The sequence below is a fragment of the Lactuca serriola genome, chromosome 6, assembly GCF_051521515.1.
Source record: "Lactuca serriola cultivar US96UC23 chromosome 6, Lser_US96UC23_V15, whole genome shotgun sequence".
Classification (NCBI taxonomy): Eukaryota; Viridiplantae; Streptophyta; class Magnoliopsida; order Asterales; family Asteraceae; genus Lactuca; species Lactuca serriola.
In genome coordinates, this window is record NC_136413.1 from 14,672,122 (window position 1) to 14,699,993 (window position 27,872).

At 37.4% G+C, this 27,872-nt stretch overlaps 2 protein-coding genes across 2 annotated transcripts; one reads left to right on the forward strand and one right to left on the reverse strand.

Annotated features, from left to right (window-relative positions):
* Positions 1 to 15,302: 15,302 nt before the first annotated feature.
* On the forward strand, positions 15,303 to 21,512 carry LOC145056772 (Leucine-rich repeat (LRR) family protein). Its single transcript, XM_079004494.1, has 6 exons — positions 15,303 to 15,674; positions 16,225 to 16,379; positions 16,471 to 16,688; positions 16,776 to 17,856; positions 17,940 to 18,020; positions 21,267 to 21,512. Exons 1-6 carry the CDS (start codon positions 15,466 to 15,468, stop codon positions 21,290 to 21,292), a joined length of 1,770 nt encoding a protein of 589 aa, XP_078860620.1. The 5' UTR covers positions 15,303 to 15,465; the 3' UTR covers positions 21,293 to 21,512.
* LOC145056771 (long chain acyl-CoA synthetase 4-like) lies at positions 18,575 to 24,545 on the reverse strand. Its single transcript, XM_079004493.1, has 18 exons — positions 24,222 to 24,545; positions 23,436 to 23,499; positions 23,256 to 23,345; positions 22,986 to 23,091; positions 22,778 to 22,854; positions 22,563 to 22,602; positions 22,399 to 22,493; positions 22,150 to 22,317; positions 21,925 to 22,035; positions 21,770 to 21,857; positions 21,633 to 21,699; positions 21,460 to 21,535; positions 21,254 to 21,371; positions 20,901 to 21,149; positions 19,945 to 20,084; positions 19,673 to 19,855; positions 19,451 to 19,570; positions 18,575 to 18,869 (listed from the first exon to the last, which is right to left on the reverse strand). The coding sequence occupies exons 1-18, from the start codon at positions 24,371 to 24,373 to the stop codon at positions 18,828 to 18,830; spliced, it is 1,986 nt and encodes a 661-aa protein (XP_078860619.1). The 5' UTR covers positions 24,374 to 24,545; the 3' UTR covers positions 18,575 to 18,827.
* Between the last annotated feature and the right edge of the window lie 3,327 nt (positions 24,546 to 27,872).

The following is a 27,872-nucleotide window of genomic DNA, read 5'->3' on the forward strand; positions in this document are numbered from 1 at the left end:
ATTACTAGTTGGATAGATTCTCGAGTTTTCATCACATTATTATTGTGTCCTGGATGGATTCTTGAGTTTTCATTACATTCCCATCACACCCGAAGACCAGGAAAATACGACCTTCACATGCCCTTTTGGCACGTTTTGCGTACCAATACATGCCCTTTGAGCCTTGCAACGCATTGATCACCTTTCCAATGTGTATGGTAAGAAGTAGATGTGCAAATTTCTAACCATATTTTGAGAACCGGATTGAAAAAACCCGAACCAGTTTTTTGAGAACTAAAATTGGAATAACCGAACTGACGGTTTGGAATTTTTTTTAAAAATCGAGAACCGCTTTTTTTTATCGGTTTTTCCGAAACCCCTAAATCAAACTATTTTTCAACCGAAATCCTTGACTTTTTAACGCAATTTCACTTAAAAAAACGAGAAAAATGGAACTAGTTATAATTGAAACCGGTCTACATATAACCGATTTAAAGAAAAATGAAAACTGAAACCGATATATGTGCACCTATAATGGTAAGTACTTTTTCCAAGTATTTTGTACCTAACAAATGAAAAGGATAAAAAGAATTACTATTTGTTGCGCAAAAAATAATACAATATAAACATGTTGATCCATAAGGTAAACCGAGCAGCCTAGTTTACATTGTGCACATACGGAACGTCATCTTAGTTACGTAGTCGATTTTCCATTTAGGGATACTTGACTTCGACTTCTACCTCCCATATTCCATTCTAATATGATTCTTGATGGGTGTGGAATTTGATGTTATTGTAAAATAAGGATGAGATTTTACCCAATTAAATTGGACCATGTAACGCCGTGATCTTCACCATTTTTTTTCTTTTTTAAAACATCATTTAACGTTAAATTGCAATGGAAGACTTTATTAAAATGTTTAACAATCACCAACGATACTTAAAAACAATCATAAGTAAAAAGAGTAGTTCAAAACCCAAGAAGGCCAACATGACATGTCCAAGTGGTGTTAATATTGAAAGATAATAACTACTCAAAAGTGCACCACAAACTCACCAAGTCTCACTCCTTAGTTACCTCTACCATCATAAGGAAAACATGGAAAACACAAAAACATAAAGTGTCAGCAACATCATAGTGAGTTAATCTCAAGTACAATAGGTATGGAAACATGTATATTTCATACAATTCAACGTCACACACATACAATCATGCAACATGTTTCACACCATTCACCTTACACCTCTTACTATTATCAATATGTAATGTATATATATTAATTATCGACATTTCACTGTAATTACTATTATATGTTCATCTATGTTATAATTACTTATAATGTCTACATTTATCAAGGGTCTAAAACACCACTAATACCCCATGAAAGACCCCATCTGCTACTGACATGACCTGGCGACCCAATGCACTAAGTGAGGTGTTGTCTCAGGTTCTCCGCGTTCACTACTCCGACGCTAAACAAGGCGTTGTCGTTCGAGAGTGGTCCAACATGGTATTTTCACCGTATATACCCCATACTCAAACGTGATGTTTGTACATGGCATCCAAGATCCCAAACATCACTCCAGTCCCCGAATGTTCAGACCATGCATCTAAATGGTTACTTAGAAAACCATTCAACACCGTTTTGGCTTAAGCTTTTTGCTTATCATTAATGTTCCACCCAAATAGGCCACCGTTAAATACGGATAGGGCAAACACCTAGGTTTAGGTTACTACCCCTTTACCCCCGCTACATGTATCCCCATAATTAACTCATGCATAAGGGTCATACATTATTTCCTCTTCTATCTATTATTATGTAACTATGCATGTCCATCAATTCATTATATCATGGCATATTACATTCCAATTCGTCCCATAGTAAAACATGAAACATAGTACACATTTTTAAAGCAATTTACTTCACTAGCATGCATTCCCTGGTTCATAAAAGAGCATAATTCAAAATCACATCATACATAATTAATACAAAATATCATCAAAACATATCCCTCACTTCTAGCATGATCTTAACATCATCACTTCATTCAAAACATCTCATTATGTTAAATACAATGAAAATTCACCCTAGGTATTTTATCGATCTTCTTGAGAATTTTCCAATTCTCCCCACTTAGAGCACTGACTATCAACCACCGGTCGCCATCACCGACCTCCCTCAACAACCCTACACAACACAATCCCTTACATGCGAACTGATTCCCACTATAACGAGCAACCTTCACAAAATTACATAACAACACTGAACATCCCGGGCTCGAAAGAAACCCGACCTTCAGCTAACCACTCCTCGGACTGCAGATGCTATCCAACATTCAGACCAAAAGCCATATTTCCCACTAATAATCCTCATGAATGATAACCAACGAAATTCCCAACACCAAACCCATAACCCTAGCATAACCCTCAAGGAACAACGAATATAATACCAAAAATCACACAACGAGACTAGCAGATATACAATATTCCATAATAATCACAAGATAATCAAGACATCAAGAAAGAAACATACCCGCAGCTGCATCCGACACTGCCCTGACCTCCTCTGTTGTAAGCTGAAAAGCACGACCCTGAGCCCTTGGGGGCTCCGCTCCACCCTGACCTTCACCCGTAATCCTCAAAGTGGCCAGTGCTGGAGCCTGCACCAGTCCTGCAGCAAGCTGTGGACAGTTGACCCTCAAGTGTCCAACCTGATGGCAAAGATAACAAATCCTCATATCCCGAACCGGGGCTGTATGCCGACAATCCCTCGCATAGTGCCCCTCCTTTCCGCACTTGCGGCATGCACCACTGGACCTACAAACTCCGGTGTGACCCTTCCCACACCTTCCACAAGTGTGGCTGCTCTGATCTCCCAATCCAGAATCAACAGTCTTGGACCGTTTCGGCGCCGGCTGCGACTGTGTTGGGGCCTGCCTCTGCTCTCTCAACTGCAACTTAATCTCCAACTCACGCCGCCTGGCGGCCTCCTGCAACTCTAACAAGGTCTCGCAGCTCTGCGTAGACACAAACTGCCTGATATCCCTCTTGAGCATACTCAGATATCGGGACATCTGAGCTTGCTCTGAAGCGAACTCAGGGAAAAACATCGCCCTCTCAGTGAACATCCTGGTGATCTCCGTCACCGACTCCGAATCCTATTTCAGCTCCAGGAACTCCTGAGCCAACCTCTCTTTCTCAACCCGTGGAACATAACGAGTGTTAAACATCTCCCGGAACTGATCCCAAGAAACCACAGCCCTCTGCACATCCGAATATGACCCTGTGGTCAATCTCCACCAATCCTTCGCCCCGAGCCTCAACAGGTTTAGAGCACACCTCACCTCTGATCAGCAGGGCATGAACACGTGAAGAAACACCCCGCCACGTCTGACAACCATCTCATAGCAACAATCGGGTCCTAAACTCCATCGAAGGTAGGGGGCTTCGTATTATCGAAGTCCCGATACTGAAAACCTCGACTGGTTCCTCTCCCTGCCGCTGCTACAGCTGTTGTAGCCGCCGCGGCAGCCGTCTCTGTGAGAGCCGCATAGTGCTCATCAAAATACTCAACCATGGCGGTCTTGATCGACCCAAACAGTTCCGACAACTTGGCCCGGAACAACGCAGCAACCTCATCATGCAGGATCTCACGAATTCTAGCATTCAACTCGCTTGTGCTCATCTAACCAATAACCTCGGACGGTACTGACCCACCCTGACCGCCCTCTCTCCTGCTCCCGATCCTGACCCGGATCCACTCCCAGCATGCCTCGTAACCACCATACTGAAAAACATCGCAAGATCTCAAATACTTCCCACTATCCCGGGAACCAACCCACAACCCAACCCTAGAGGTTGTGGCTTCTTTGATACGTGTATGGGTCCTGTGCTTTCAGTAGTACGTGCCCATACTACCTTCCACACCTACCCATATTTATATCAATTATCACCACAACACCCTAGTGAAGAACATACATAACAAGCACTCAACCCTCACTCCTAGAGGAGCACTGGAAATCTCCCACAGAAGAAACCCTAGGCTAGCAGGCATCATAAATCAGGCAACATTATCATGAAATCCTGAAGATCCCTAGCCTAGTACTAGCATGTTGTTCTATCATAGCTCAAAAAAACAAATATCATGTATGGTATTTTGGGGTTACTTACTGGCTCCGGCTGATCGTACCTCCACTCCTCCTTTACTCATTTTGAAAACCATTTTAAATTCTCTTTTGAAAACTCTCCTTGATTTGAGACTGGATTCACACGAATGTTCCTCCAGTTCACTTAAACCAAGGCTCTGATACCAACTTGTAACACTCTAAAAATTTCAAACAATTTAAACTTTTCAAAAACAACCCGGTTTCATAAAGTTATTACAAGAAGGTTTTCAATACAATTATTATCAGAGTCTTCCTATAACCACATCATAAAACATAATCATGAGGAGCGGTACGATCATGCCTTTGCCTTGCCACGGTCTCCTGAAGAACCTGAAAAACATTAAACCACAACTGTAAGCCTGAAAGCTTAGTGAGATACCCCCAAAATACCAAACACATATATCATACACGCACAACATGCCATATCATAACAGAACACAAAACAACCATGAACTTCGGGTCTACTGTGTGACTGGTCCACCGCACCAGCCTTCAGTTCACCTGGTCCACCCTCCGAGTCTAGCCATATACATCGAGTCTACAGTGTGATTGGTCCACCCACACCGGGCCTTCAATCCACCTGGTCCACTCTCTGAGTTTATAGTATGACTGGTCCGCCCGCACTGGGCCTTCAGTCGGCCTGGTCCACTCTCCGAGTCTAGCCATATACATCGAGTCTACAGTGTGATTGGTCCGCCCACACCGGGCCTTCAATCCACCTGGTCCACTCTCTGAGTCTACAGTATGACTGGTCTGCCCGCACTGGGCCTTCAGTTGGCCTGGTCCACTCTCTGAGCCTCGGCACGTCTGGTCCGCCCTCTTGGGGCCTACAGCCTATCTGGACCGCTCGTTGGGCCTTCGGGATAATCGGTCTGCCCTGGGTATGTTGGCCTACAGCACAAAGCAGGATCCGCCTCAACCTAACCCCAGTCAAACAACCATGTGCACATAAACATTCAATCATATAACAATTCACATCCAATCAAACCGATCTAGCAGATCACATAGCATAACATCATCCTAACCAGGATACCGACCTAACCGGTCACTAGCATAGCATCATCCTATATACCAGGATACCGACCTTAACCAGGTCTCTAACATATACCATCCTAACTTCCAAGATGCAAACATAGCAAAGCAATAACATAACAACGATACCCGGATCACAATCTGATAAAGGGTCGGCCTTGGTGTCGTAGACCCTGTCGATATAGTGAGGATAACTCACCTTGCAACTGCCGACTGAAAAGATAAGACCGAGCTGCTCCGACCACTGACACGATCTCCACCACTAGCCAACACCAACACTGAACTCAAAACAAATGCCAATAATTACCAAAATGCCCCTGGAAATCAACTGCTCAACCCTTGGTCAAAGTCAAAGTCAACCTCCTGACTGACTCTACTCGCCGAGTCAACCCGATGACTCGTCGAGTCCCCATGCTCAGAACTTCCCCAATCCGCGACTCAACCCGCCGAGTCACCCCGAGACTCGCCGAGTCCAATAACTCTGAGTCCCCTTGCACTCAACTCACCGAGTCCTCCCTTGACTCACCGATTCACGGCTCAACCAGAAGAAGGTTAGGACCTCACGACCAGACTCGCCGAGTCCAAGAACAGACTCGCCGAGTCCAAGGCTATCTTCAACCAACTCGCCGAGTTGTTCTTCCAACTCGCCGAGTACCCCTAGATCTTAATCCATACAGAAACTTTCCAGGCCATGCAGATGATCCAAACCATAGATCTACCCTTCTACAACCCATCCATCATGTAAAGTGGCAACCTTTACGTGAATCCAAAGAGATCTAAGCATATAACACTCTTGGGTTAGGGTTTGGGACAAGATGGCTTCACCAATCAATCAAGAACAGGGACTTTAATGCACTCTAGACCTTCTCCATTCCAGATCTGAGGTAGCAACCTCAGATCTAACCTCCAAACTCAAAATATCACAAGCTATTCTTTCCAAATACTCCAAAATGATGAATCTAGATGAATAACGGCCCAAGCAATGAAATAATACCTCAAAAGAAAGCTCCAACAGAAGAGAAATCCGAATCCTTGCAAAGCCCCTTGCTCCAAGCCTCTTAACTCTCCAAAATCTCTTCCAAAATCTCTTCTCCAAGGCTCAAATGCTCTCCAATCACTCACAAATGCGCATTAGGGTTTTCTGGACTTCAAGAGAGGGTAAAGAGGCTGGGGAGAGGGTATAATGTCCTTTATATAGGGCTCATCCTCCGAAATTAGGGTTTTCTCCACACAACACCAACTCGCCGAGTCCAGCCGCCGACTCGCCGAGTTGGCCACTTAACACGCGACCAGAATCGCGACCCTACTCGCCGAGTCCACCCATGGACTCGCCGAGTTGCCCTTTCACATTTACACTTTGAACCCTGATGTGCACAAAAGTACTCACTAATTTTAATATTTATAACCTAACTAACTTAAACTAACTATGCACTTATAGGCAGTGTACCTAATCAGATTACAATATAGCTTGGGTAAGTCGCGTGTCGATCACAGGGAACGGTGTTACTAATTAATCTACTTACTATTAAATTAACCTACTTATTAGCAAGTTTAAAAGGGGTTTTTATCTGATTTTACAAGATCAGATGAACTTAAATCAAATTCAATAAGTAAAAACACATTCTTGTTTAGTTTGAATCTACTTCTTCCTTATGGCTAGCTAATGATTACGGATTATTAAGTTGGTTTTTAGTTGTATTAGTAATTTAGTTCTAACTTTACCAATAATTAACTAATTCATGTCAAACCATGTATGTTCACACATAATTAAACACAGAACTAATTATGAATGTAAATATGATATGTAAGATTTGTTATATAAACGCAATTATAGTCACAATACACGTTCTCTAGCACAACTAAGCTTATTTATTCTAATTACTAACTAAGATTGGTCAATCCTAGCTCTAACAATTCAATGTTCACTAAATCATTAGGTAAACAAATTCATGCAATTAATGGTCACTAAGCTACAAAGAACATGCAATCAAGCAATTAGAAAAACAAACATAAGCATGCCAGGTAATACCAATCAAACACAAGCAATTTTTACCAACTAAACTTAATCCATAAAAATTGAGCTATTCATAAGTTGGAAGCTTCATCTAGCTAAACAAGAGTAGCTAGATTCAGCTGTTCATCATAGCAACTAATAAACCAACACAAATTGAAGTAATAGAAAACATGTTCTTAATTAACTAAAATATAGACCTTTACTCTTTTTGGTGTTGAAAACCTTTTTCCAGAACCTTTCTTTCGCTCCAAATCATCTTATGGAACTCCTTCCTTCAACCAAAAGTTCTCCCTCTCGTAATGATCAGGAACACTTAAATAGACTCCAAAATCCCGCGCCACGTTGTGGCTATCGAGGCCACGTCATGGGCTCCAAGTTATTCGTACCGGGCAAGGATTCCTCCGAATCGCGATCTTTATCTTCTAGAATTCTCATGCCACGTCGTGGCTGACTTTGCCACGTCGTGGGTTTAGTAACTTTCGTGGATGTATTCATCTCTTGTCTTCCAAGTCTCCCATGTTCTACATATTGTCACTTTTGGTCCCTCTCTTCGAAAATCCTTTTAATTGACTGAAAATAACAATTTAAAGTCATAAGTACCATTATTCTAAACATATTATCAACTTATTAATAAAAATGTACTTAAATATTGCCTAAAAATAGGTATAAATATAGCAATATCAAACCCTGAACTTGCACTCCTGAACTCGGGATGTTACACATTTGTCTTCTTTACTCCAGTTTGGGTCCAATAAACACCCCCTTTGGGATGCTTCTAACCCTCAGAGACTATGGTTAAGTGTTCCAGGCGGATGAAACACTAATGTAACACCCAATATCAAAAAGGCCAAGAAAGGAAAGAAAACCCTAAGTTAAAGGGTCAACTCGTCGAGTCCAAGGAGGAACTCGACAAGTCGGAGCGGGTTTGGGACACAGATTAAGTGACCAACTCGCCGAGTCGGAAGCTAGACTCGACGAGTTGGTGCTGAAGAGGGAAAACCCTAATCCCAAAGGTTGTGCCCTATATAAAGAACATTATATTCCTCCCTCAGCCTCTTTACTCCCCAATTGAGTTCCAGAAGCCCTAGAAACGAGTTAGCCTTCATCATTTGAGAGAAAAGAACTTTGGAGGAGGGAATCTTTGAAAGGAATTTGAAGATCAAGAGGCTTGCTTCGAAGGAGAGGTGTAGATCCGAGATCGACTTCAGTTGGAGCTTCATTTGAAGGTAATAAGTCGTTACCTTCACTCTTTTGCATCTAGATCTACCTTAATATGAGATTTGGGGCTTTTTTGGCATGATTAAGAGCCAATTGGAGTTAGAAGTCCAGATCTGAAGTTGCTACTTCAGATCTAGGTGTGTCTTGGCCTAGAGAACCATAAAGTACCAGTCTTTGGTGTGTTGGTGAACCATGGTTGCCATAAACCCTAGTTTTGAGTGTTTTGTGCCTAGCTCTCCTTAGCTACACGTAAAGTTTGCAACTTTACGTGAGGAATAGGCTTGGGAAGAGTGGATCTACAGTTGGAACCCCAACATGGCTCGAAAAGCCACTGTATGGATTAAGAACTGAAGCGACTCGGCGAGTCCTGCGAGTGGACTCGGTGAGTAGTATGAAGATGGAGATGAACTTGACGAGTTGGATGAACAACTCGGCGAGTCTGTTGAAGATTGCCTTGGACTCGGCGAGCCTGTTCTTGGACTCGGCGAGTCAAGTCGTGAAACCCCCAAACCCTTCGAGTTAAGACTCGGATCAGTGAGTTGAGTGGGGACTCAGTGAGTTGGACAGGACAGGACTCGGAAATCGGTAGACTCGGCGAGTCAGGGGCTGACTCGGCGAGTCGAGTTGTGAATGAAAGGATTCTGAGCGTATGAACTCGGCGAGTCAGTAGGCAGACTCGGCGAGTAGGGTTGAACTGGAAGGTTGACTTTGACCAGGACTTTGACTTTGGCCAGAGTGGACTTAGTTGACTTCCGGAGGGCAGTTAGACTAAGTGTTATATTGATATTGGTAGCTTAGGGAGCTAGTGGAGCAGTGGTTTAGAGTTATCAGACAGCAGCCAGAGGACTATCAGCAAGTTCAACAGTGTAGGTGAGTCTCCTCGCTGTTTGTATGGGTCTACGGCCACAATGCCGGCCCATGTAGTTATGTAAGATAGGAAGACCTGGGGGTTAGCCCTAAGCATTATGCATGAAAGACCGAGAGGCGGCTCCTGGCACACAATATGTTATGTATGATAGGAAGACCCGGGGGTTAGCCCTAAGCATTATGCATGAAAGACCGGGAGGCGGCTCCTAGCGCACAGTATGTTATGTATGATAGGAAGACCCGTGTAACGCCCGCAAATCCGGGCTAGTCAAATTAGAGGCAATAAGTGTTGAAAACGACTTTTCGATAGAAGCTTATAAATAATTTGAAACAATTTGTAGTATATGTCACTAGGTTTCCGTACATATAAAGAACGCCGAAATCCGAGTTATAACGAAGAAGTTATGACCCATCGAAGTTTCGCGACGGAACCGGCTCGATACCGGGAGGCGTAAATAGTGAATTTACGATAGAGCGAGATTTAGCCTTGGCGCTCTAAATGAAAGTCGTAGAATATGTTAAACTAAGAACTTCGATAAAAATAACGCCCAAATCTGACTTCGTATGAAGAAGTTATGATTTTTCGAAGTTCCAGATTAGCAGTGTACAACCCGAAATTTGAATATTAGATCGAGCGATTTTTAGCCGACACGACCTGAACAAGAATCGAAGATCTCGTTAAGAGTAGCATAACGAGAAAAAGATGGGCGAAAACGGACGTCAAATGAAGAAGTTATGAGGATTTAACGGACCAATCCTGTCCCGGCCTGTTAAAAATATAACTTTAAAAATAAAGTCAAAATTAGCCGACAGAGTTTAAACGAAAGTTGTAGAGTACGTCTCCACCTACGCGTGGATATAAAAAACATCAAAAACGGAGTTTGTATGAACGAGTTACAAATTATAATAGCATATTTACGTATTAAAATAAAGTATAAATCATATATACGTACACATATATATACATATGTATATATCATTAGAAAGGTATCGACGATGCGGTAATTATAAGACTAATGTTGAGTCCTTTCGACATTAGTTTAGTGCAAATATTGTTAAATCTATTTAAAATAATATTATAAAGGGGTGTTTAGTTGTTTATATAACTATAAGGTCATTAATTAATTATGGAGGGTAGTTTTTGTAAATTCAATTACTATAAATAAGAGGCTTGGGCTCTCATATTTCTTGCACCATTCTCTTGATTCAAGAGTCTTTCTCTCCTTATCCCCCGAGTATTTCGGTCTCTTGTGATTCGACTTCTCTTTCTGTAGTTTTAGTATAGTAAGGTGAGCGCTGAAGCGCTGCACGGACCTTTCTTAGAAAGATTCAGCGACGAAGTTCTGCCCCTACAGAGCCCGACTCCTAGCTAAAATCCCCTTGTAAGTAAGTTATGCTTACCCTATTTTAAATATAGTTTATATTTAAAATTAGTATTGTTATTATAAATTTATAATAAATATTTGAGCTATTATTATGACTTATATAAGTGTCGTTATAATATCTTTTTAACTACTCGCGGTACGGTGAATTTGGTTTAAAGGGCCGCATAGGGTTGTTGGATTTCAGAAGTGCTATATGCCAAAATGGTCCTGCCCTCCGGTGTTTTATGTCTGGCCCCTGTCTGTACATAGTGGTTGGAAAGTATTGTTTAAACGCTTATATAATAATAATAATAAGACTAATAATTAGTCACGGTAAATATTAGACTAAAATCTAGTGGTAATAATACTAGGTTACGTCGAAGGAAATTATTTTAAAGTAAACGAAGCGTTGTCCGAGTACCGAGTCACCACCTTCTCAGGTGAGTGCATAGTCCCTTTCATCTTACACATAGATATGAAGTATTTTAATATAAATTACGTGCTGTGTGTGCATATTGTCTGAATACTTGCTGTCTATGATGGGTGAAAGATTTTTATACATGTTTTAAATGATTTAAACTATATATGTATTTTATATCTATAAAATGTGTTGGGTAAAATCTGGGTAGATGAAATAGTTGTTTTGTGATAACACGATGGGAGACATCAATGTTGTCAGTGATCCAGTCATCTAGTGGAGTATAGATGATGACCATGGGCGATACTAGACGGTCCGGTGGAATGCTAGTAAGCTCGTAACCTGTAGGTGTTTTTGAACTAGGTGCTCATTAGGTATTTTGAACTGAGTGTGTTCACTACGTATCTTTGAACTGAGTGTGTTCACTAGGTATTTTGAACTAAGTGTGTTCACTAGTTACTTTTAAACTAAGTGTTTACCATATGTTTTGGACTACGTGTTCACCAGTTGTAATCTATAAGCTTTGGTAACGATGGACTTCGTGCCGATTCCTTAGGATAATCCTTAGGAATGAATGAACGAGAAATAGCTGATTCTTAGGGTAGATCCTTAAGAGTAAAGAAGATAATGGGGATAGGTAATTGGGTTTAATTGCTTGATTGTTTAAACATAATAATTATATTATTGTGAGTTGAAAACCCTATGTACTCACCAGGTTTCCCAACCTGACCCACTCAGTTTATTTATATCACAGGTGTTGATATGAAGTCACATTACACTGAGAGATTAAAGACATGTAGATCACTAGTGTAAATAAATGTAAGTTCTGTTTATGCTTATGTTTCTGTATTGACAATGACATCCCAAATGTTTTAAAATGAATAAAATACGTTTCTTCGAAAATGTTTTAATAACGTATTTATCGTATTTTCCTGGGAACGAATTTTGCAACATTTTTATGAAAAGAAGTACTCTGACTTTTATAAAGCATAAACAAAATTGGTCTTTTCTGACCGTGAAAATGGGGATGTCACAACCCGGGGGTTAGCCCTAGGCATTATGCATGAAAAACCGGGAGGCGGCTCCTGGCACACAATATGTTATGTATGATAGGAAGACCTGGGGGTTAGCCCTAGGCATTATGTAAGGAAGACCAGGAGGTGGCTTCTGGCATATTGTGCTATTGTGTATGAAAGACCAGGAGGTGGCTGCTGGCACACTATATGCGGAGTAGCCTAGTAGAGTAGTACGTTTAGTTGTCTTTGTGATACTTGCATGAAAGACCAGGTGGTGGCCCTTGACACTTGTCTGTAAGACCCAGGGAGTGGCCCCAGGCTTGACCAGGAAGACCACGTGCGGCCCGTAGCATAACCGCAAGACTATGTTTGGCACATAGCACCTTACTTGATTATGGATATGTTGGTTATGTATGGCTCTTGGCTATGTATGGCATGTATGGATCAGATGGTTTGTATGGTATGTGGTATCTGGGGAACTCACTAAGCTTCGTGCTTACGGTTTGCAGTTTTGGTTTCAGGTATTTCCGGTAGCGGAGGGAAGACCTCGGGGTGATCGCATGACACACACCATAGATTAGACAGCCTGAGAATGTTTTACTCTGACAATAGAAATATGTTTTGGAATCAATACTCTGATTATGTTATGGATTGCTAAATGTGTTTTAAGTAATGTTTTATAAAAATAAAATTTTTAGTCTTGAAAATTGGGACGTTACAACTAAGGATCAATCCAACACCCTTTTTCCATTATTTTGCATCATCCATGGCTTGTTCACGAGTGTGACATGCAAGGACAGAAGAAACACACAAAGGAGAACCACTTACCTACTAGAAATTTCATGATGTTGCAAGGGGTGAGATAGGAAGGGGAGCAAATCCAAGAACACCACAAAAGGCAAGAAGTCTTCACTTCAACTCCAACTACTCCAAAGATGGCATGCACACACGACTCTCTCTCTCTCTCTCTCTCTCTCTCTTTCACTCACTCTAGGGTTTGTTGGCTGCAAATGGGATGATATTCCCGGGTTTTAGGGTCAACAATGATTAAATACTCCACAAGTAAGAGTATAGGACCCCAAAGTATGCCAAATGACCCCTTGACCCTTATACACAATCAAGTTCCATCTTCTTACACTTTGGCCCCTCAAACTTGACTCTGACATGATGAAATATATAAAATGATAATCTTAACAAACGAATGTAACGAAAACTAACCTCGACGACGGAGTGGAAAATTCAATTCGTTACTGATCGGACTGGAAAAATCCTGGAACCATGGTATTTGGTCCGATTCTAAAATCTATATTTACAACTAAATCGGTTTCCGATTTTTGGTTATCAGTCCTGGTCCGAAACCAAACACATCCCTAAAGAGCACACTTCTTGTAGAACCGAAATCGGGTATTCGGTGAAGTTTTCGATTCTATATTTGCCACTACATCGCTTTCTCATCCTCGGTCTAGATCTCTAAGATTGAATCCATAACCTTTATAGTAGAAACACCTTGTTTAGAGTGTTTAGAGGGTTGTTGTTAGTCAAGTGGGCTAACACTTGTTGTTATCGGATATATGATGACCCCAAATAGACAAAACTGCAAATTTGGTCCCTGTGGTATTCAAAAACTTTTGGATAGGGTCCAAAAGGTTTCCAACTTGCATGGAAAGTCCAAAATCAAGGTTTTTCTGGGTTTTTGGTCCGTTATACACTTGAAAAGTCGATTTTGCTCTTTTCATTTCTTTTTTATATTTTCTTTATTTATTTTGGTATTTAAATAATTAAGAATAAAAAATAAAAAATAAAATCTCACCCAACCTCTCTCTCTCCCCCCCCCCTCTCTCTCTCTTTCTCTCTCTCTCTCTCTCTCTCTCTCGTCTGCAACCAATAACACTCACATTTATTGCTTTGTTCTTCAACATTCAAGAACACTGTTGTATCTTCCTCGCTCACATCCTCTCTCGACTCCGGCTCCAGCGAGGATTTTCTTTGTAATTGGTTGCATGAAACCTTCCTCTCTTCCGATCCACACTTTCGCCTTGTCGTCCTCACATTCATTTACTTCGCGCCAGGAAACAAAGATTAAGCAGAAAAACCATAACTATTTCACCATTGCTGCAAACCCTAACTCTGAAAATCCTGAGATAGCCTCCATGGCAGGCGGCGCTGCGAAGCCTATATCTCAACAAAACCCTGAAAACGAAATGAAAATTAAAGGCAAGATATTGATTTCTCAACAAAACTTTGTCTCCGTCTTCCTCCATCTCGATTCAGGAACATGAATTGCCAAATATACAACACTATCATCTTCTTGAAATATCCAACCTATTTTTTTAATCGATTTTTGATCTAGAAGCCTTGAACTTCTGGAATCGAGTTTTGAACCAATTTCTATTCGTCGGGGCTCTATGGGGGAAGACAAAATCTAGAGTTGAGTTACAGAGTAAAACCATAACTTTGTCTCCGTCTTCCTCCATCTCGATTCAGGAACATGAATTGCCAAATATACAACACTATCATCTTCTTGAAATATCCAACCTATTTTTTAATCGATTTTTGATCTGGAAGCCTTGTACTTCTGGAATCGAGTTTTGAACCAATTTCTATTCGTCGGGGCTCTATGGGGGAAGACAAAATCTAGAGTTGAGTTACAGAGTAAAATCGGAGGTCCAAGAACACGTAGATCCAAAATCGAGGTCCAAAAAAAGGGATTTTTAGAAGAAATCAAGAAATTTGTGTGTATATATATATGTTCTTGTGAGTTTCAACATTAGACTCCAAGAATTTTTTTGTTGATGTGTTTTTTATGTTTTGCCCCCTTCTTCTTCCATCTCGATTATTGCTGCTAAGCTTGTTTGAAATTGTTCTTGAGACGACACAGAACGACAAACACATACATATCTTTGATTTGTTTTTTGATTTTAGATTGTTGTTGTTGGGTTTGTTTGAAATAGTTATTTAAGGAAAATTGTTTTGAATATAGAAGAAATATACGAGAGAGAGATTATTTTTATTTTTAATTATTTAAATACCAAAATAAATAAAAAAAATAGAAAAAAGAAATGAAAAGAGCAAAATTGACTTTTCAAATGTATCATGGATCAAAAACCTAGAAAAACTTTAATTTTTAACCTTTTTATATGCAAGCTATAATAAACTTTTAGAACCATATCCATCAAAAGTTTTTTTGAATACTCGAAATTTGCAATCTGCAGTTTTGTCCCCAAATATAAGGACTAATTCGTAATTCCATTTCGTACCGAGCAAGGATAAAATAGTCGGTCTTCTTCCCCAATCTGGTTTTTGATCCAATTGTCCTAAAGTCCTTACAAACAGACACATACGTAATCGGAAGCCTGTCCGAGATCAAAAGAAAAATTCAATTTAGTGAAAATGGCGGATCATAGTTTGGTTATAGAAGCAGGAGGAGAACTGGAGAGTCCTCTTGTTCGTCGGTGCATCGAAGCGGCAACACAAAGCGCAGACGCCGTAGAAATGTGGCGGAGACAGCGTCGGACGCTCGAACGCTTGCCATCTCAACTCGCTGAAGCTTTACTCCACCGGCTTCTCAGCCGCCGCCTCCTATATCCATCTCTTCTCGAGTAAGCTTCTCGATCACTATGTAGCATTCTGCCCTCTAAATTTCGTATTATATGTCTTTGTAACAAATAGATGCCATTAGTATTCGATATTAAGTGAAGTCTAAGTAGGAATATAGTTATGCTGAAATCGTTATTTGATTTGAAGATATATGCGTATTTAGAGTCTTAGATCCACAATAGACTAATGTTCCGTATAGTTTTAGTATGATATCTATTGAAAATATTGTTGGAAGCAACCTCTATCACATTGTATCTTTCGTAATACTGAAACGCCTGCACTTATTTACTCTTGTAAGTTGTTGAACATGGTAAGTCACGATGCATAAAACCGACCTTTCTCCAGTGAGTGTAGCAAGATTATGCACTAATTACAGGAGATACTGCTTGATTTTGAGAGTGAAGGAGAGAATCAATGATGGCAAGTGCTAACAAGTCCTTCACTACTTGTTCTCTGTATTATCTTTTGGTGCACTTCAGTCTCAAGTTTATGTTACTCGGAAGTCCAAACTCAAACCTATTGAACTTATTGATTTATGCCTTTCATGTGTAGATTATTCAAATACAATGTAGAGAAGGTTGATCTGAGAGGTGAAAGCTCTGTTGATGCAGAATGGATGGCATATCTTGGTGCCTTTCACTTCTTGTACTCTTTAAATGTTTCCGAATGTCATAGAATCAACAGTTCTGCACTTTGGTCTCTCTCAGGTATATGCAATATACATTCTTTCTTTTGCTAATATTTTGCAAATCTGTTGTTTCATTAATACACTCTTTCATGTTTTGTATCTTGCTTCAGGTATGAATCATTTAAAGGAGATGGATCTTTCTAGATGCTCTAAAGTCAATGATGCTGGCATTAAACATCTTCTCTCTATTCGAACCATTGAAACGTTATGCATATCAGAAACAAGTGTAACCACAAATGGTGTCACACTTCTATCATCACTCAAAAAAATATCCAAGTTGGAATTGGGAGGCTTGTTTATTACCGACACTGCCCTTGTATCTCTTCGGGTATTCATTTTCTTTCTTCACTAAAAAAATTAACCAAATTGAAAGTTACCCTTTTAAGGTTTTGACAAATTATCATGATCTTTTTAGGTTTTGACAAATTTACAACACCTTGATATATGGGGAAGTGATGTAACAAACGAAGGCGCATCTATTCTTGTCAAATTCCCAAATCTAAACTTTCTAAATCTCGCGTGGACAAAAGTGACAGTATTGCCAAATTTGCCCTCCATTACATGCCTAAACATGAGCAATTGTACTATACATTCCATCTTTAAAGGAGGATTCAATGACATTGACAATAAGGCGACATTAAAAAAGTTAATTCTTTCTGGAACTTCATTTAAAGATGTTACAAAAGCCTTTTCATATTTCGATCCCATCTGTCTATCTTTTTTAGACTTATCAAACTCCTCTCTTCGCGACCTATCTTTTTTGCTATCCATGAAAGCCCTAGAAAACTTAGATCTGAGTGGGAACTTAATCGGGGATGATTCGGTTGAATTTATTGCATCTGTAGGGGCAAATTTGGAAACTTTGAATCTTAGCAATACGAGAGTGACATCAGCGGGAGTTGGTATCCTAGCTGGACATGTTCCGAAACTCGAGACTATATCATTGTCCTCCACACCAATTGATGATCTTGCTGTCTCATACATTGCCATGATACCTTCACTAAAAGCTATCGACGTAAAGGCTACGTATGTGACAGGTGTCGACTCCTCATTGGAAGTTCTTGGAAACCTCAAGAATTTGGAAAGATTGAATCTTGAAGAAACCCCACTCAAGGATGAAGGAGTGGGCCCGATTTCAAACTTTAAAAAACTTAGCCATTTGTCTCTTAGAAGCAGTTTCTTGACAGATGTCTCGTTGCAGTATTTGACATCTGTCACAAAGTTAAAAACTCTGAGCATTCGAGATGCGATTTTAACAAGCGCAGGAATTGACTGTTTTAACCCTCCACCACTTCTAAAATCACTGGATTTGACGGGATGTTGGCTGTTGACCAAAGATGTTATATTTTCATTTGTTGAGAGGCATCCTGGGATCAAAATAAGGCATGAACTTGTGTGTGTTTTTGAAGAAGCGAAACATACTTCACCTTTGCAAACAAGTGTGAGGAGAAGATTTTCATCATCACCACTTAAATTTGAAATGTCTGCCATTATAGGTATGATTTTTAAGTAGATATAGTAGACTTGGAAACTGTTGATTTATATTTGTAATTCTCTTTAAATATGAAATGTATGACAGATGAGAGGTTGAAATATAGCAGAGCAGAATTACTATCGATGCAGTTTGCGTCCATGGCGATTGTTCCTCCCAGTGATTCAGGTATGTCAATGTCACCCGAGTAGAAAAACATTATTGTATTAGTTGAAAAAAAGAAAATCCTTTTTAACAAGTTTGTACGAATGATAAGCTTTTATTGTGAAAAAAATTAAACAAATGCGAAGTATTATGTTACTATGAGTAGGCTTGTTTGTTGTTTTTCATAAAGACATTGAGGTATTGTTCTTTTAATTTGTTGATCGTTATTATTTACCCAAGTTCAAAATTTTCTTAAAGGAGTTGGTCATGTACAATATATATATATATATATATATATATATATATATATATATATATATATATATATAGGCCTAAATGAATGATTTATGTATGCTATTTAATCCTTTTGTTAGCTACTATTTATATATGGAATGTAAAATAAATTGCATTGCATATTTATGTTTTATAATACTAATTTGAGGCATCTTTAAGAGAATTGAGTTGTATTTTTATTCTTTGTAAAATAGAATTTTTAAAAGATATTTTAAAATTGGATTTAAATATCAACCGGAAGTTGCCAAATCAAATCAGACCCTTTTTTGAATTAAGGGATCTGGGTTAACATTGGTTAGGACGGACCTTCAAGCAAGGGATTACTAATTATTAAGATTCTGAGTAAAATAAAGATGGAATAATTAATTAACATGTTTAATTAGATATAAATTAATAAAATAAACAAAGATCCATGAAATTGTTTTCATAAACATTATGTCAAAAGAATAGCAAAGTACAAAGAAAGGGACATGTTATTTAAATAATAGGAAGGAAAGCCTTTAACTTTAAGGAAAAAGGAAAAGCCCAAACATCACTTCACTTGTTATTAAGGCTCTTGTACATATCATCAATGGTACTCTGCCAACAAAGATCAGTCATATAATTAAATAACATTTTGTACCTTATACAATAAAATCATCTCTTATGTAATTTACTTGAGCTGTCAATGTAGGCTACTTTATATTTTAACCACAGTAGCAACATATTACCCATAATAGCAACATACTTTCATTTTTTTTTTACTGATAATACAGTTGTAAGTAAGCATGTCAAAAGTTTGAGGTTAGATATTGCCATTATTGAGGAACATGTAAGTAAGTTGTTATTTATAATATAAAGTATATTATTGCCTAAATGGATAGCTAGAATTGTTTGACATGTTATTTTACAGTCAATTTTTCTTCCAAAATCATTGCTTTTGAGAATAAACATACCTATACAATTAGTTAAAGTTATATCATGCTATAAGATGAAGAGTAACCTATATCATATTATTCTATAATTAGCTGAATGACATCAACAAATAATATATAAAACATGTGTAGCTGTATGGTGGTGATTTGTACGCAACAATTTATGCTTTAGATGATTATACTATACAATTGTATGAAGCATAATTTGTTGTATGTGGCTAAAAAGTGTTGTGTACGATTACATACCTGATAATATTTAAGTAACTGGGGACGTTTCTTCTTGAAAGTTGGGGTCAAAAGGTCACGATCCATGTCAAAAGGTACAGGCTCAAGGTGCACAGCCTTAATAAATTCAAACCCTTTTAACTGCAAAATTTAATAAAAATAGTAGGTTTTTTTTTTTTAATAATAATAATTAATATATAAATAATGAAGCTTAAAATAAATAGAGTAGAGGACAAGACAAACCTTTTTCTCTTTTCCAATTCTATTAAGCTCTCCGAGTATATAATCTTTAGCCTTGGGATTTCCACATAAAGAAGTAAAATCCTCTGATAAATTATTTCCAGACGCCCAGTTTTCAACAGCATGTTTATTTGGGATTACAACAGCAACAAGATACGACTCGAAGCTATTCCCATACACCCATATCTGATTTTTTATTATTAGAAACAAAAATGTGAATATAAATTCGCAATTAAATCATATGATAATGATATAGTATAGCAAAAAAAAAATACTTCATCAACAGCAGGAACAAGCCCATAAATGTTCTCCAAGTTTTCAACAGCCACATACTCTCCTTGTGACAGCTTAAAAATGTTTTTCTTGCGGTCGATTACTTTCATGCTTCCATCTGGTTGCCACTCACCAATATCACCTAAAACATGACATGCATGCTCAAATCAAGTCACATGTTTTTTTAGAGTTAATTAATCACACAATTGACAATAAATAGGAAGTTAAATATCAAAAATTGACCATATTTTCAACATTTATCACTAGATGACCATCTATTTTGCATAAAGAAAGGTTTTCTAATTAGGTAAATTACTTTTTTCTAACATCATATTTTGCGATTTTTTTTTTCTCGTAGAAATGACCAGTTTTTCACAAAAAATAATATTCTTTTGTGAAAAAAATGTTAATTCACGGAAAACGGTAGTTAATTCACAAAATTACCTTTTCTGACATCTATTTCATGAAAAATGACAACTTTTTGCAGAAATCGGATCATTTCATGGAGAAAAAAAAACCCACAAAATTAGGTAAAATCAGTATACATTTGAAATGTAAGCAAAAATAGTTGCATTAAAATCTGTTATGGTGTTTGGCTTCTTAAGCTTAAGACCAATAATTTTCACATTAAATTTAGCCAAACACCTTAACCAGTTTTATTTATATTTTCAAGAAATATTTATGTTAGCCAATTTCAAGTTTTTTTTTTCTCATGAAAATAACATTTTTCGTGAAAAAAGACTGAAAATCCAAATTTTGGTCATTTTCGCAAAAGAAAAATACAAATTCACAAAATATGATGGTGGAGTGGAGACTGGAGACCACTTAAAAAACAATTCTGCTATGTTTTTTTGTAAAACAAATAGTTCTTTTGTGATAAACATTTAAGATAAGGTCATGTTTTATGATTAACTTTATTTTTGATTGGTCTCTAATCAGAGTAATATTAAATCTATACCTGTATGAAACCAGCCATCAATCAAGACCTCTTTTGTGAGGTCTTGACGTTTATGGTACCCCAAAAACAGAGTGTCTCCCTTTATGCATATCTCTCCACGTGGCGGCATACTTGAAACAGCATCATAATTCATTTCAGGAACAGACTCCAAACGGGCATCCAGGTTTGGTACTGGCGGGCCCACCGTTCCCACCATGCTCATCTGATTTGGCAGCGACACAAATGATCCAGCACATGTTTCCGTCAATCCTACATGCCACCATTTCAACAGTCATCATTAATTACATGGATTGGATTATACTTAATCATATATTCATATAAACATAATAAACCAAAAATCTATTTGTTTCTACCATATCCTTGTAGGACGTGGCAGCATGCAACAACTTTGAGAAAGCTTTCGACATGTGGCGCGAGTGGAGCAGCGCCAGATAGGATGATGCGGACCCTGCCACCTAGACTTTGCTTGACCTGTAGAAAATGAAATGAAGGAGATAATGAGAGTGGACCTCACCATACGTTTGCATTGTATGTTAAGGAGTTTGATGTCTCGTGTGACCTTAGTGAAAACAAGTTTGTCACTCAATATTGATGCCTCTTCATGTTTACTTCCGCCCTTCATGTTATGCAACTTACTGCATATCATCCATCATTAATCGATGCAGATAATGAAGATATTTATAACTTTTTTTGCAAAAAAAATAAAGAATTGTTTGTTGTTGGAAGACTCACTAAGAGTAGGCGAGATTAAACAGTTTATATTTGAAGTAACTCCCTGAAGAAACCTTATGCTGCAAACCTAATATTATAAAAGAAATCAGTTAATGTCAAATTCAGTTCCCAAAAATGAAGGCAAAAATTGAAAATACCTGAATAAATTCTCTCCAAGACTCGAGGAACAGCACAGAAAATAGTAGGTTTTAGCTCCCCAATGTCTTCAATCAGTAATTTAACATCCTGGATATATATATTTATAACTTGATGAATCTATTCTATTGAGATATAAAAAGATCATTTTACTTACCCCTCTCCAAAATCCTATTGAAGCCCCATGATATATAAAACATTCTTCAATCACCCGATCAAATATATGCGCTAGAGGTAGAAATGAGAGATACACATCACTTGAAGTCAACTGTAACAATTCCCAAAGTCAAAATTTCAAAATCTTATATTTTTTCTTATTATTATCCTAAACAGGTGTTGAATCCACTCACTGAAAGGGTATAGAGTAATATATAGAACTCACTGCTTCATTACAAGACTCTAGCAAACGCCGGACGCCAGCTGTCAGTGTGACTATGTTCTTATTGGAAATCAGAACACCCTTAGGATCACCCGTTGTTCCACTCGTGTACATGATTGTACAAATGTCATCTTTGTCCTTCACTGACAGATCAAACTTTTTGTTTTCACCCTTCAACCCAATAAGACATACACACAATAATAATAATCAGAAACAGTCTCATAAACAGAGGAAAAAACAAAAAAAACTTACCAGAGACAAAAACTCATCCCATGAATGTATTGCCAAACCAAATTTACTGAATTGTTCCCTTTGTTCAGGAGTAAATTGTCCAAAGCTCACAATTGCTACAGGAAGTAGAGAAATATTAGTATATCTTACGAATGTTCCAAAAATAGACACTATAAGTAACTTACTTTTCAGATGTTCTCCAGCTTTCGGAAATGTTTTTAACAACTGTGAACCAACAAACAGATCTTATTGATAGCTTGATAAATCTTTTGAGATGTATAGATTTTGTTTTCTATGGAGTATAACAACTAAATTTCTATAAAACAACGCCCGAAAGAGTTGCTAATAGATGACCTCCTATGTAAATGTATTGAGAGTCTTAATGAATGCAAATAATTACCTCGTTAATCTTTTTTTCTTCTACAAAAGCAATTGTAACCTCAGCATGACATATGATAAATTCAATTGCACCAGCACCTACATAAAACAGATCATTTAAAATCTACATTACCTCAATCCTATAATACATATGTATATGAAATAAAAGTAAAAAAGAAAGGGTTTGATTGGAATTAAAAATATATAAGAAGAACCATTGAAGTAGTTACCTAATGTATCATATAATGGTACACAGTACAAGCCATGAGCATTACATGCCTCCATGCTGATTATCCATTCTGTGCAATTGGCACCATAAATACCACACTTTCCTCCCTAACATCACCAATTAATGTTTGTAATTGTAAGCAAGCATGAACATCTCATCTAAGTAAATGGAATGAATTACAGATCCCAGAATGTGTTATAGAAAAGCATATATATATATATATATATATATATATATATATATATATAATAGGAAGGTGAAGGTCACCTACTGGCTCAACTCCACAAGCACGTATAGCATTCCCAAGCTGTATCACTTTGTCATATACTTGTTTGTAAGTCAACCACACATACTTCCCATGCTGCCAATTGAAACACAGAAACATCAAAATTAAAATCTCACACTCTGACAGATAGAGAACAGTATCATGATTACAGTTGAAGTATTATACCTTTCCATTGACAAACTCACGGGTCCCAAGCATTTTGTTATCCGGATATTTCTCGACAGCAAGGCTGCAACATGTCCAAACAAACATTTTAAAAGATCCCAAAAGAAAGGGCATACAACTCTCATTATATATGTAGTATGTACAAAGGTGTTTCTAGTTTATATGGTTGGCATATATACTATACGTACAGAGTGTAGAAAAGGACTCGAACAAGCTATCTAGAATTCCAGTATTAATGCATGTTCGCAACTTTCCTTGTTTCAATCAATCGGTTTGAAAGTGTATCAAGTCAAAACCATAATTTAGTTATGCCAAGTCCAACTAAATGCATATTAGAGCACTAATGTTGGAGAAAAAAAGTTTTTGATACAAGAGCTCCAAATCCAATTTCAAATCACGAATGCCATATGATGTTCCAAGTTCTTTACAAAATCAAAAGATTTGTTGACGTTTCATATCATCTCATCTAGCTTTTCGATTCTCATAAACCGTACTTGCCAAATACAATGCAAACATTTGGTTAGGAAGAATGAGGTTGTGCAAAAGATGCTTAGAACCATTGCCTATTTGCATTTGTGTCTACGGTTTGTCCAACATTACTCATCTCCGGAATGAAATCTAGGTAATGTGCTTCAACATTTTATTACTATGAAGCAAGTATATGATATCAATCGTAACGAACGACATGCACGATCACATTGATCCGTCTACGTTAATTGAAACGATAAGCAGTTTTATCAAATACATAATTCAACGAAAAAAGTGCAAATCTAAACAAACGCTTACCGGAAAATATCCCAACATGAATTCAAACCATCAATCGGAGGCGGAAAACCGTCTTTAGCGAACACACTACGGTAAACAGGTCCCATAGACGGCTTTCCATCTTTCGCTTCTTTCGCCGGCTCAACCTCTACTATAAATTTCTCCGGCTCCATTCTCTAATCGCGCTTCTGCACGTATGTGTACGCACAATTGAATATATAACAGCGACTTATTGGTGATCGATCGGCGGCGGCGGAGATAGTTAACGCAAGTAGGTTGTAGGTGGCGACGGGGGAAGGAGGATGACGGAGAGAGATTTTCTGATCATAACAAATTTCTCTCAGATAATTCTGATCGTAACAAACTTGTGACACTTGTCAAAATCCATGAAACTTTCCATTAATTAGTAATTACTAATTAGTTAATTCATAGAAAACTGGTGACATGTTAACTAATATCCAAGAATCACATTTCTTAAAGAATGTTTTAATCACATTCCTAATTTCCTATACGAGTATATGGTATATTATCAAAAGTTGTTTTTAATTCTTTGGTGATACAATTTATTTTACTCTAGTTTTTGTAATTGCATATCACAACCTTCCTAATTAAACCTAACAATTTACATTTCTATAAGAAATATCGTAAAAACTTGCACAATTTTTTGTATACGTATGCTTAATGCACGGTCTAAAATGCACGTTGTATTAGTATTTATGAATAGATGAGACAACAACGTAGGGTTTGTTGTGGAGGGGACATCAAATAGGATGGGGTTATGGTAGATGATTATAAGGCCTGGCTCACAGTGATTCTGGAAAAAGAAAGTCAAGATTGGAGTGGTTTAGGACTGTTTGGTCTTGGTCTAATTTAGACCCATGGTATCGGGTCGGTCTCTGATATCATGTATGTACTGGATGGTCTTATTGCAGTCTCAAGTTGGTCCAAAGACGGGTCGTTTCGGTCTTGAACCGATCTACAAAACCTAGTTAGAGTTGGTCAAAGGTGGTTTCAATCCACACACGGATCCGGATCCGGATCCGGATCCAACTCAACGGTCATTTTTTGAATGTAACCACAATAAAAAGGTCTTAGGTCCGTGTAAAGCGGTCTCTACAACTATAAAGACCATCTTTCCTACTATCCCCAAGACGAAAATACCCTCGTTGATTGGACTTTTTTTTCACGACTTGGGTTTTTGGAGTTTACGGATAAATGTTCCTCAGCTAAAGGTTGAGGGTTCATGTCTTCATTGTGGACGAAATGTATGGATTTAAGAGTAAAGTAGTGTGTGCGTGTAAGCCGCTCTAAAAAATTATCAAGCAACAACGATGTTATCACAAACTTATTTCCAACATCTAACGTAGTCTTAATTAATATTTGTGAAATATTTAAAACATTGACGGGTTTAGATATGTTAGATTTTTTTAGAATGACGATACACTCTCTAATATTCTCTTAAACTACACCATTGTCTCTGACAATAACAATTACATGACTTGAATTGTTAGATGCACAATTAGAGGCTATTATTATTAATGAAATGACAACACTTATAAAATCTATTGACAATTTTTCATAAAATTTTCATGATTCATTCGACAGTAAATCTTTTTTGTAAATTTTAAAGGTGTAACTAAGAGTATAACTATTATCGGTCAACTTATGGTTCAAAATGAAATTGAAATAAATAGAAATATACAAAATTTTGAACATAATATTAAACAGTTTTATAATATGTATGTTAATAAATACTCGACTTGAAACATAAGTTATGAATCATGAGCACCTGTCTCGAAGCTATCAACTTATCAAAATAGTTATTCTTCAAGATCACTTGGTCCGGTTCGAGCCGATTCTAGTACCAGACATATTTTTAGATAACACATTTCCTAGTAAAATCGAACCGAAAGTGGTTGGAACCAGTTAGTGATATTCGGTCTGATTTTTGGCTCATTATTCACTCCTTAAACGGTTTTCGATTCTTCTGGTTCAAGCCAGTTCCAAACCGCTTTACATCCCTACACTATGCTTATTATTTATGTAATCATCAAATTTGGATATTTAAATGGTAGTAACAAAATATTTTGGTAAATATAAAGTCATTGTGCGATGTCTAGGGATGTATTGATAACATTAGTGCAAACATAGTTATAGAAAAAACATGGCTACGTAGTCTTCTCAATGAGCTTCTACTCACGAAAACCACTCTTGTGTTTTGTGATACCATTAGTGCAATTTACCCATCGACCAATTTGGTCCAACATCAACGAAACAAACACATCAAAATCGACGTTCATTTTGTACGGTACCAAGTTTTTTTTTTTTATTTTTATTTTTTATTTCGAACCATGTACCGTACCAACTATAGTTGATATAAGATTTTAGCTACCAGTACCGTACCAAGTGTACTTGGTACCAATTAATTTGGCTACCAACAAATTTCATTGGTATATATTGGTATTTGGTATATACCAAAATTTTTAACTAATATATAGTATACATGAATATAAGTTGAATTTGTGGACATTTGGCCGTTGCTTCACTCGCTTTTAGTAGTATTTTTTTTGGAAACCACTAAAAGGATTAAAAGAGGTCCACCCCTATCAAGTTGCTAGAGGAAACAAATGGTAACAGTACAAGTACAATGAATGAGAAGTTAGTATTCCTTTTTAAGTTTTAGTGTATTTATCACCGATCTCGTGCATATCAAACAATAAGTATCAAGAAATTTGCTGGTCAATGTGTTAGTTTAGTAATTCTAAGATTTGTTAGTTGTTATTCTAATTAAAACATGAAAATATGAGAACTCATCTTTCTTTGTATTTATGAATTGATATATATATATATATATATATATATATATATATATATATATATATATATATATATATATAGGTTGGTACGGTACAACCGTGGTATTCAAAATTTCATAACGTTACCGTACCAAGACTACTTAATTGGCATGGTATTACTGGCTAAACATATTGACTACCAAACAACTTGGCTACCGATTTAATTGGTTCAGTTGGTAACATGTTGGTTGGTTCTCTGTGATACATATTTGTCAGCCCTAGGATCGTACGATCTTACGATCATAACCATAATTTTACATAATTCTAAACCGAACACTACAAAAAAAATAGCCATTTAATGGCATACAAAAAGTGCCACAAAAAATCTAAAAGTGCTATTAAAGACCCATGTAGGAATGAGCGGCACACAAAAAAAGTGCCACTAAAATCGATACCACTAAAGCCTTTTAGTGACACTTTTTGGTTTGCCACTACAAACATTTAAGGTTTTAGTGACACTTTTTTCTGCCACCACATATAAAAAGGCTTTTGTAGCACAAGTTTTGTGTCTCTCAAAACTATTGTTATTTAAAAGTCTATACCAATTTTAATGGCACATAGTTTTTACTAAAAAAAAACTTTTTACCAACTTAAATGCCACTATAGACATTTATCACATTAGCTTTGATTAATTAAAATCATTATTTATTTACAATATAAAAGATAAACAAAACAATAAAATGTAGAAATCATAATACCATCATTTCAATTAAAATTTAAATCGTCTTCCAAAAACATTCCCAAAGTTTGGAAACAAATGGCTACAAATGTCAATTTAAGTCTAAAAATCTAAGATAAAACACAAAAAATCATTACG